At 34.1% G+C, this 12,348-nt stretch overlaps 1 protein-coding gene across 2 annotated transcripts in view; it reads left to right on the top strand.

Annotated features, from left to right (window-relative positions):
* Window positions 1-2,520: 2,520 nt before the first annotated feature.
* Window positions 2,521-12,348, top strand: part of LOC128987634 (copine-8-like) — a 64,425-nt gene continuing 54,597 nt past the window's right edge. Inside the window, exons 1-2 of one of the 2 annotated variants that reach the window (XM_054408586.1) lie at window positions 2,521-2,532; window positions 3,380-3,477. In XM_054408586.1, the coding sequence (XP_054264561.1) occupies window positions 3,407-3,477 (71 nt within the window). In that variant the 5' untranslated portion in view covers window positions 2,521-2,532; window positions 3,380-3,406. Of the gene's footprint in view, window positions 2,533-3,077; window positions 3,478-12,348 lie in introns of those variants that run through there. The other variant, XM_054408585.1, reaches the window with a different exon arrangement.

Raw genomic sequence — 12,348 nt, 5'->3', positions numbered from 1 at the left:
TCGAAACGTTCTAAATAGCTGGTAAACTTTTCTTGTTTGGCTTTGAAGTTTTCGAATGTAGCAATATTTGACATTGTAGATTGACAGTTTTCTTCTCTGGGTTTTCCAATTGATGTAACAATTGTTTGAATTTGAGCTTGAAACATGTTTGACATCTCACGTACAAGTGTTTTTTGTTGTTCATTGAATGTGTTTAGAAGTAAGGTAAACTGTTGTGTATCCATTATAGTTTGAACTGTAAAAATATTAATGTATCTTGAAACTAGAAATTGAATGTAATTTTGAAAAGTAAATGTGTTGAATTTTACAGTGGCTAGTTGATTTTCACACTCGTCGCCAATTAAAATGACTCTTATTAATTACAAAATAATTAATAAATTCACGCATATTAACTCAACACAAAATCTAATTCATGAATGTTTACAAAACAAAAACAATAGAAAAACATATGATAGTAAAAATTGATATTAATGGAATATTGTACAGTCTTAAGGGTGTTTGGTCGCAAATTTTCATGTCTGATTTTTTGTTATTGTTTAATTGTACTAAAAATTAGAGACACAAATATATAAGAAAAAAATTTTTATTTTGAATATTAAGCGAGATATGGAGCTTGAAAGTAGTTAATTTTTAATCTTTGGTACCAGTTCACAGGGAGAATAGGTAATGCGATACTCACCAAAATTTGCATTCAGGTGTGGAAAAATAAGATAATAATCAGTAGCTAATAAATCAATCGATAAATAATTTCGATCGATACGATTGCAACAATCGAAATTTACAACTGTTTACAACAGCTGAAAATCAGTTTCTACTTGGTGACTGCGTAGTGCATGTGTTGCGTGTGCTGCGTCTCAGCATAGACTAACCAACACAAGGGAGTGTGTTTTATATGGTTTTATCTATAATCTCAGCATGCGCTAGTCAAAAATTCGTGAGCTGCGTGGCTTGCGCCGAAAAACTTGGCTTGCGTGCGATGTGTCACGTGCGTCTCAGCATAATCTCGCATACGGGTCTTACGGACCCGTATCCTCTGTGTTAAGCCCCCCACACACTACCAGACCAGACCTCCAGACCAGACCGTCTGGCTGCAACCAGACCGTCTTGGACGGCTCTACACACTCCCAGACCAGACGGTCTAACGTTCGTAATTGAGAGACCGTAGTGAGAACTCCAACAAATGGATGAAGACTGTCACGATGGTCGGCCGTCTGACGGACAGCGCTACACACTCAAAGACCAGACAAAAATAGTGGTGGGGGAACCTCAGACCGTCTGTGGTCTGAGGGTTCAACCATCAGACACGCAGACAGTCTGGTCCGAGAAAATCGGTCTGCAGACAGTCCCACACACGATAAGACAAGTGCCAGACGCCAGACCAGACGGTCTGTTCTGGAGGTCTGGTCTGGTAGTGTGTGGGGGTCTTAAGTGTTATACTGGTTATACTAATACTATAATTAACCTACAAACGATATGTTTTGTTTTGACATAGACAGCGATAAGAGATAACAATTAGTCGCGAACAGTTCGGCTATGATCGGTATGATTCGGAAGCGTTTGACAATGTGACAATGACATGGTGGGTGCTGTGTTGGGGGTGTTCCTGTCGGGAAGGTCTCGTGTTTAGTTAAGTATGGTTAAGTTGACGTTGTCTTTTGTCAGTTGTCACTTGTTACTTTACTTCATTACTTCTTACTTGTCAGGCAGCGGGCAGATAAGCATCTAGACTGCCAGTGCAAGTCCGAGGAACGGACTCAGATCAGGATCGTGGATCAGATCAGTGGATCACCCCCCACCACCGCTCAGTGCCGATGGCGTGACGTCAACCATTACTGCAACGATACGGAACTGAGTCATGAGCCTTTGTGGTGAAGTGGATAGCGTGTCGGGCTGATAATCTGAAGGTGCCGGGTTCGAATCCCACCGGGAGCACTAACTTTTTGTCAACAATTTTTTTCATATCAGCAAGTTTGGTTGGTTTGGTTAGGTTATGACAGTTTAATTTTATAATTAAAAGATTGTAAAATTGAATTTGAGACATTTATAATTTAATTTTTAGAACAGAGCTATTTTTCGATTAGTAAACCTTCATTCGAGTTTATCATTATCAGCAAGTTTGGTTAGTTTGGTTAGGTTATGATAGTTTAATTATATTTAATTCAAATTTAATCTACAAATTATACGTTTTGACAGCGACAGTGATACAGGTAACAATTTTCCACGAACAGTTAGATAAGCTATGCTGATGCGCCGGTATGATTCGGAAGCGTACGACATGGTGCGGTGGTGGGGGGTGATCCACTGATCTGATCCCGTTCCTCGGACTTGCACTGGCAGTCTAGACGCTAGTAGCGGGCAGGGCGCTGAATTTTTATTTCAGGATTAGTGTTGCCTACAGTAATATTTTGAGGCTTCTGATTGGCTGAGGGAACATCATTACCGCGACGATACGGTTGATGCCATCGGCCTCGGTGGTGTAGTGGATAGTGTGCTGGGCTGATGATCCGAAGGACCCGGGTTCGAATCCCACCTGTAGCACTATTTTTTTGTATTGGATTTTTTTCATTATCAACAAGTTTGGTTGGTTTGGTTAGGTTATGACGGTTTAATTTTATAATTAAAACATCATGAAATTGAATTTGACCCATTTATAGTTTTATTTTATGAACAGATTTTTTTCGGTTAAACCTTCATTTGATTTTTTATTATAAGCAAGTCTGGTTAGTTTGGTTAGGTTATGATAGTTTAATTTTAGAATAAAAAAATTATAAAATAGGATTTCAGGCATTTATAATTTTATTTTATGAACAGAACTATTTTTTCGATTAATAAACCTTCATTCGATTTTTTCATTGTCATCACGTTTGGTTGGTTAGGTTAGGTTATGACAGTTTAATTTCACAATAAAAAAAAAAAAGATTGAATTTGAGGCATTTATAATTTTATTCTATGAACAAAAAAATGTTTCAAATACTAAACCTTCGTTATAGTCAATCAGAAGCCTCTAAATGACACTGTTGGCAAAATTAATCCTGAAAAACAAATTGTGCGGGCAGGGCTCAGCAGAAGACATAACAGTGTAGAGCAAGGCGTGTTGTAGAGGTCTTATTGTTTTTTATTTTGACATATTTGTAATATCCCAAATTCATTCGTGTTTGTTGTCTTTGTTCAATACACTTTACTTGAACTTACCAGTTAGCTTTTTATTTTGATGATTTTGATAATGTGCACGATTTTAATCTTGTAAAATAGGTAGGCCTAAGCTATCCTTACTGTTTACTTTATTGTTGCCATAATCGTGATGAGTATGGAATATCTTCGCTTAGCCTAACCCAAGATTATTAATTATCACATGTGATTAATGGTGGTGCTGTTTCAGCTGTGAGCCATAATAATTAGAATTAGTATGTCAGTTCCTTTTACTCCTGGGTCAGCTTCTCAACCCACGACTGAAGTAGAACTCACCTTATCTTGCAGGTTGGTCTAGTCAATTCTAAGTTGTTGTAAGAAAACCATAGCCTATGCCTACCTCATTCTTTCGTATGAAAAGGCATCGGTACTGGGTACACTTCCATAAATCTGTTTGCACAAACAACCGAATGAGTAATATTGAATAGGCTATTCGATATATCGTTTGGTTAGTTAGGTTAGGTTAACCTTACCTAACTAACCAAACGATATATCGAATAATCGATATTACTCATTCGGTTGTTTGTGGCAACAGATATGGAAGTGTAACTTACCCTCGGTACCTACCGGTACTGCTTAAAATAGGTCATGCACTTGCGTAAGCTTGTGTGTTCAAGGGGTCAATCCATTTAACCCTCCGAGTGTCACGTGTTTTGGCCTTAATGTCAGCCTATTTTTTGCTCATTTGCAAGGTTTTAATAAAACGGATCTGAGAAGCTTAAAAACAATGTTAATTATACTGTTCTATATACCATTTTGTTTGGAAAATCATGGGCTTCAATATTATATATAAAACATAAAGAACATAAAAAAAAAAAATTTTAGGTAAAAAAATATATAATTTGGAAAATTTTCAAAAAAAAAAGAAGTTCACGCTCAATGAAATTATATAAATTATAGGCCTACAAATATTTGAAAATAGCCACTTTGTTCTAAATTTTATGAGGATTACAAATATATAATCATATAGTGAGGTAAGTTATCAAATAAATAAGTTATGAGTGAAAAACAGATTTCAGTACATTGCGTTTAGCTAAGAATGCATAGCCTAACCATAGCTAGGAATCTGGCTGATAATTTACATCAATATCACTACCTACCTCCTAGGATCATCAACCAGCCTTTCAAAATCTTCTTATAATGCACCACGTATATCACTACTTTTGATTTTTAACACTAAAATAATGATAAACGTAATAAAACACATCAGTCATCGGTCCGAGGATAACCAAGCTGCTTACAAATACGCACGTCAGCTGTCTGCTACAATTACGATCGGCTCAGAGAACATACAGCGCTGAGACAGACCTCTGGAGAAAGCTTAAATTTTAAGGAAAAGAACGATACCTAACTCGATCCAGTTCAATCCGATTCAGTCAGTCATAGAGCCTTTGCCGTAAACAGTGTTCGTGAGTCGCTGCAGCGACGCATGACACTCGGAGGGTTAAAGTCATACAGGCATAGTTGCTCAACATTTTTAATTTTTATGAAACTTTCATAAAATGTTAACTGTATCAATAGAATTGACATGCAAGTAAGTGTTAAACAATGTTTACTCTCAAATTTTTTTTTGGTGGCCATAGGCCTATTTGCTTGAGCAAAACGCGCGTTTTTTTACAAAAATGTACATTTACCTACTAAATATTTAATAGCTTTTTTATTTTTAAGATATCAGGACAAATTAAAAATACCCCCGCCGCAGCAAACCTGCAGACTAAGCGAATTTCCATTTGACTGATTGGATTTACACTGAAATGTCTACTTAAAAATATAACATTTAACTTATTCTTGATTTAAATAGAATTAGTTTAACAAGTACTTAGGTTTGCTGCATCAGGGAGGGTAAAACTGTTTTTTTTTTTTGTAAAATGTGAATAGTTAGTAAGAAATAAAAACATTTTCCAAATTTGATCAAAATATGTTCACAAACAAGCAAACTACAACAGTTTACTTATTCTCCATAAGAATAACATGGGAATTTTAAATTTACAATTTTTTGGAATTTTCTCCGTAACCATTAGGCGCATAATAACGCTTCAATATACTAAATTATTTGTTTTTTTAAGCTCTACAAAATGGTTTGGAAAGAAATTGCTAAATTTTATGTTTTTTGGGTCAAAAATGGGAAAAACCTATTTTTACCCCATAAAACCCCCCGTAAACCCCCGTTCCCATGGTCCGATCATGCTGGATCGCGAACTCGTTCGAATAAACGTACGTTTACACGTTTGTACCAAATTTCATCAAAATCGTTTCATTTTTGCTCGAGTTATCGTGCCGACGGACACACATATATATATATATATATATATATATAAATATATATATATATATATATGAATTTGAACGGATGGTGTCTTTGGCCTCTAGGGACCTCAAAACGAAAAAAAAAATTGGTCCCGCGTCCAGGTCTTACCATGAGTACTACGGTAATAGCTTATTCCCTATATGGGAAATTCGCTAACAAAATATTCAGCAAGAAATGGGCTTAAAATTGATATAGGAATAAATGACATAAATATGTTGTCTAGCATGTAAAATGACAACGTAAAAAAAAAGATTTCAGCAGTGAAAATGTTATTTTCCCTGCAATATTTTCATAAGAAAAAGTAATTAAGTACTCACCTTTAATATTTTTTGTATTTTAAAGTTGGCATATGAGACAGTCTAAATCTCAAGTTTGGGTTATGAAAGTCTAATCCTTTTTTCTTTATATGTCCATAAATATGGTGGATTATCCGATTTCCGCCATTTTCGAGATCTTATATCATAAAAGGGACTGAACCAAAACCAATCAAATTTCTGTCATAAGTACTTGTAGTTGTTGTAATTATGATGTATAAGTTTGATCAAAGAGACTCAACTAGTTTAGAAGATATGCAACATCAAAGTTGGACACAAGTAGCGTTAGAACAAGTAGTGGACTAAGCTAATCTAATATATAAAATTCTCGTGTCACAGTGTTTGTCTGCAAACTCCTCCGGAACGACTTCACCGATCGTTATGAAATTTGGTGTGTAAATTCTGTAGGTATGCGAATCGGACGTAAACTATTTCCCGTTTCGAAATTCTTAAAAGGGCTCCGCCCCAGTGGCTCTGGAGTTTCCCACGTTAACCTTAAATGAGAAATGGAATTAATGAATCTTAACAGCTGTTTCAATTAAACAAGTTGGTTCTGTTCTATGATGTTCAATAGCATTAAAGTTACAAGGATTACCAACAGGGTGCAGCACTATTATTTCTTTTACATTTATGACAACAGCTAATTTGCAACCAAAAGGTGAGTGAGCGTAGCGAACGAACTTCAACCTGGAGGCGAGTTAGCGTAGCGAACGAGCTAACCTGAAGGCAAGTGAGCGCAGCGAACGAGCTCCAACCTAAAGGTGAGTGAGCGTAGCGAACGAGCTCCAACCCAAAGGTGAGTGAGCGTAGCGAACGAACTTCAACCAGGACGTGATTGAGCAATGCGAACGAGATCATCTTGAAAATTAAACGTAACGGTACTTTCTTTCCATCGGTCTGTCTTAGGGGAAACCTATAACTTAGGCGATACGAAGTTCGCCGGGTCAGCTAGTCCTTATATATAATTCTGTAAGACAAAATTTTAACCAGAAAATTGTGGACGTCTGGTAGGTCGCAGAAAAGTGGGAGATGTCTTAAATTAAAGGTCTTGACCCCAGAGACTCGGGAAAAATAGCAGAATACCCGTAAAGTTACCATAAAACGAGATATAACGTAAAATGTTCTCCATAAGAAAAGCATTAGAAGCCATTTACTGCTGATTTTTGTTTACTTCAATACAGCTGATCGTGATTTATCATCAAGCCAGTATAAGCAACGATAACATTAATTTGGATTACTTATTTGCCAGTCAATTCTGCAACGTACTATACAGGGTGTCCCGGAACTCTCTACCAATATTTTAGGGCATTGCTCCTGGGTAAGAAACATACCTAAATATCATATTTAAATTGTCCGGAAGTCCTTAGTTACTCACACAGCCGCCATTTTGTTTTTTTAGTTATTATTTTTTTTTTTCTAAAGAATGGTTAAACATACGAAATGGAAACTTTGCACAAACATTTATGACATCTAGACAAAGCTACAAAAAAATTATGAAGATTTTTCAAACTTATAAAACAAAATGGCGACCATTTAAAATTTTGTTTCTTAAATAGGCCTAACTCAAAAACCGTTGATTTTATAAAAAATTTAAATAACCGCCATTTTGTTTTATGAGTTTGAAAAATCTTCATAATTTTTTGGTAGCTTTGTCTGGTTGTCATAAAGGTTTGTGCAAAGTTTCCATTTCGTATGTTTAACAATTCTTTAGGAAAAAAAATAATAACTGAAAAAAACAAAATGGCGGCTGTGTGAGTAACTAAGGACTTCCGGACAATTTAAATATGATATTTAGGTATGTTTCTTACCCAGGAGCAATGCCCTAAAATATTGGTAGAGAGTTCCGGGACACCCTGTATAAAACCAGGTAGCCTATTACGTTACCTGTAAAAATTAAGACTTTTTAGTTACGTTATGGAATGGGGAAATTAATAATTTTACTGTGAAACTTTTCAAATTTGTATATTTTTAACGTTTAACATTAAATAACCACATTGACTAAATAATTAACGATTCATGATTAAATGGAACACTTCTGCTTTGTTTTTATTCCAAAACATATGTTCTAGATTTATTCTACACTTTCTTTCTTTTAAATTTGAGATTTATTGTAGTGTTTAATCAATACTTTGTATGAAGTGGAATAACCTCAATGGCTTTAGAAAATAACCTGGAAATAAAGATAGAATAGGTTCGTACAGGAAATATATATTTGTTAATTAAGTAAGTACTATGACAAGTTCGAATGGGAGGAAAAACAATATGCTTGGAGATTTTAAACAGGTACTGTCTGTTGCTTGCAATAGAGTTAAGAATCAGCCAATGATTAGGCCTAATTTGATAGAATATGTAACGTCAAGCGCACCTTTAAGAGGAATACCACCACATAAACTTTCACTAATAATTGTAGTTTTTTTATGTCGATCAGAAGAAATCTAGGGTTAAGTTTGGTCAATGGGATGCCTTTACTTTACACTAATAAACCCTAACAAAAGAAGTATAAACTTAGAATTTTTAACTGGGTAGGGATGCTAATTTAGCGGGTTTGGCAAAAAACTAAGCTTACCTCAAAACACCTTTATTTGCCTTTTCTTATTTGACGAAGACAATTTCCAAAGTTCCAATCAGGGAGTTCTTTTTTATCACAATCAACCACAAGACCAAAGCTACCTTAATAAACCATCATTTATTCAAAAACAATAATATGTTGTCTTTATCAGAGTTAAAAGCTATGTAGCCTATTTATTCAAATGATTTATTGAAAATAACATTATCAAAGGCAAACAAAGACAAACAACAAACTGTTTTTTACACAAAAGATATGGCGTACAGAGATATCTATTCTGACACAGCGATAATATATTTCTTAGTTTGTTTAAATATTGGAATAATTTGTTTTATATTATTGAGCTTTTTAGGGACTTATGTCTACAAGCCACTAGTCAGTTTATATTTACTTGTTTTGAAAGGGTATGTTACTATGTTACAATCATATACACACAAATAAAACTTTATTAGATTAAATGGAGGCTTACACAATAAACTTTCATGTTCATCTTGGTATTATTGACACTTTTTCAAGAAACGTATGGATTAAAAATGTTTAACCGTTTCTGATAAGACATTAAACAGAGTGTAAAAAATGTCATAGGGATCACATTCCCTTACAGTATTGATTCAATATTTAATCAAAGAGTTGAATAAAGTTGAAATCTCATTGCACAGTTTTTGTGAAATATTCTAATTTCTTCCAGATGAGGTTGATAACTCTAATGGAGTAATATTCTGTAGAACTCTTTTAACTGGAACCCAAAAAGTGTCATTTGTTAAGAGTTTAAATGATGTGTTGGGTCCTGATGGATGGAAAAAGTGAACCAGGACGTCCTCGTTGTCTTCATTCTCGTCTTGTATTTTGCCAATCCACTACTTCTCGTCATAAATACACGCTATGTTGTCTTGATTTTGTTAAAGGATTAAATGTTAGTGAACTGTATTGATGTTGGCTGGTCTTCGATATGTGTAGATTTTGATGTTTGAAAATATCTGATTTGGTTGTCACTTAGCGGGAAAAACCTAGGGAAATTTCTTGTACCTGTTACAGGCAAGCAGCATTCAAACCTGCCTACCTGGGTTGCTCTTCCCATTCTTCAATTATTTTCGATGTAACATATGTATTTTATACCCGTAATTTTTTCAGTGCAGAATTTAAACATTTCTTCTGGTTTCAGTATTTGGTTTTGATACAGTCTTTGCATACTAGCTTGAGTTACTTCTCGTATCTTGCCATGTGAGGAGTTCATAGAAGGCTTGATTGATAAACTTATGTCCCTAAAGGCCCACCATTTTATATTCAAAACACAAACAACACAAGTAACTCGAGCTAGTATGCAAAGACCGTATCAAAACCAAATACTGAACCCAGAAGAAATGTTTAAATTCTGCACTGAAAAAATTAAGGGTATAAAATACATATAAGTTACATCGAAAGAAATTGAAGAATGGGAAGAGCAACTTAAAGGTAGGCAGGTTTGAATGCTGCTTGCCAGATTTTTAAACTTTGTCCCAACAAAGATATTGAGACTCAAAATTTGAATTTTTCAAAAAATTTCAGTTTTTGAAAAATGATAACTTTTAAAGGAATTAAGTCTCATGGTTGATATTTGAAATACAAACCGTTCTACTGAGTTGATACACACAAAAAAAAATCAAGTCAAGTTTTCTTATGAAATGTTGAGATGGGTTTAACACTGTTTTTGATACACATTTCAATAAAAAAGTACTGAACATAATATTCAGGCTGTTTCTTCCAGATTAAAATGCTTTTTGTTTCATCATTCTAGTGTTCATGGTTACCGAGTTGTGCAAGCTAACGCAAACCCTTACATAAGCAAAAATTTGCGTGTTCCGCAAAACAAAAATGGCCGCTGTAGAAGTAACAAAAGAGATAAAAAATTAAAATCACTTTTGAACCCAAAATTGATAGAGGTATCTTGGATAAAAATATTATTTATTTTAAAAATGGTCAAGCAATCAATTATTTTATTTCTGGATCACTTGATATGGATTGACCCAACAAGTAAATATAAACTGATTAGCTTAGTCGATTACTTGTTCTAACACTACTTGTTACGCTATTTTCGTCCAACTTTGATGTTGCGTATCTTCTAAACTAGTTGAGTCTCAGTGATCAAACTTATACATCATAATTAAAACAACTACAAGTACTTATGGCAGAAATTGAATGATTTTGGTTCAGTCCCTTTTGTGATATAAGATCTCGAAAATGGCGGAAATCGGATAATCCACCATATTTTTGGACCTATAAAGAAAAAAGGATAAGACTTTCATAACCCAAACTTGAGATTTAGACTGTCTCATATGCCAACTTTAAAAAACAAAAAATATTAAAGGTGAGTAATTACTTTTTCTTATGAAAATATTGCAGGGAAAATAAAATTTTCACTGCTGAAATCTTTTTTTTACGTTTTAGCATTTTACATGCTAGACAACATATTTATTTATTATAGGCTATATCAATTTTAAGCCAATTTCTTGCTGAATATTTTGGTTTTTAATTTATCCTGATATCTTAAAAAATAAAAAAGCAATTAAATATTTAGTAAACGTAGATTTTTGTAAAAAACGTGTGTTTTGCTCAAACAAAAATGGCCACCAAAAAAATTTTGAGAGAAATTTTTTTTTTACACTTTCATGTCAATTCTATTGATACAGTTAACATTTTATAAAAGTTTCATAAAAATTAAAAATGTGAAGCAACAAAAAATATTCATTTTATATGATTTGTAATGGATTGACCCTAAATTGTAAGTGTTTTAAACTAAGGGTTTCAAGTTAGGCCCTAATTATGAACTTTGTTCATAGGTACTTTTGTAAGTAGCCTATGGGCCGTTTTGTGTATAGCTTCTTACTTCACGTTCGTACGCTGCAACGAAGCCACTTAACCTCTTACTGGCATCATTTGTGAACAGAATACTTAAAACCCTTTCCTACCCACTGATGACTGTAGTAATCACGACTTTCACACCCTTATGTTATGTACTAAACAGTCCCATCTGTAATACTCACAAAATCCTGGTAAAATTATTTCTGAATCATTGGCAGCACTGGGAAATAGCTCCTTGCCACCATTTTAGTTTTATGAAAAAGTTTGCAGTGAGAGGTCACAGTTTTCTCCCCTCTCAAGATTTCCACATTTTGGAATTTTTTAAGGAAAGGTGAGTATACATTATTTAACACTTAGGCCTACCAAAAAATTACATATGGTAACCTACAGTGCTTTCTTTCATATTCAATTTAATTCAAGGCCAAATAGGCCTATGTTGCTAGGTGATTACTAAGGTTGGGTTTTGTCGTGACTAGATACTCATTGGGCACTTGTTTTACATTAGTGAGGAATAGAATAATCATTGGGCGGTAAGGGGTATTTTTGAGTTATGAGTAGTAAAATAATCACTGGGATGATAAGTTACCCATGGTCCAATATTTTATTTATTGTTTCCTAGGATAAAACATATATATTTCATGACATCTATAATATTATACCTATGAAATATTTGCAATTTTTATAGGCCTACTGATTTTTTCCCACAGGAAATGAAGAAGGAAACAAGAGTACACAATCAATTACCTACGAGACTGGAAATATTCATTGAAAGACTGAAATAATGACTGTTTTTTAAAATATATAATCAATATATGTAATCATTCTATGTTATAAATAGGCTATTAAAATCATTTTCAGGGGCGTCATTTGGGGGGGGGGGGCAGGGGGGGCAACCCTGGATCCTGGGCTAGAGAAAAAAATATGCTGTACCGTACTAGCCAATATACAAATATTTTCTCCTGTCAAATCCTAAAAAGCACAGCAGACAAAAGTCTGTATATTGTTGTACAGTAATTTGAAACAAAAATTATTATTGTTTTATTGTCTTAGATAGCACATTTTGAGTTTACATAAATCAGTAGTTTTGTTATTCATTTACTTTTTCTGTTTGGTATTGTACGATAAATCACTTA

The sequence above is a fragment of the Macrosteles quadrilineatus genome, unplaced genomic scaffold, assembly GCF_028750875.1.
Source record: "Macrosteles quadrilineatus isolate MER2022 unplaced genomic scaffold, UCM_ALF_1.0 Scaffold_2__2_contigs__length_208266976, whole genome shotgun sequence".
Lineage (NCBI taxonomy): Eukaryota > Metazoa > Arthropoda > Insecta > Hemiptera > Cicadellidae > Macrosteles > Macrosteles quadrilineatus.
The sequence above is the reverse complement of the archived record's forward strand: the minus strand, read 5'-3'. Positions and strand labels throughout refer to the sequence as shown.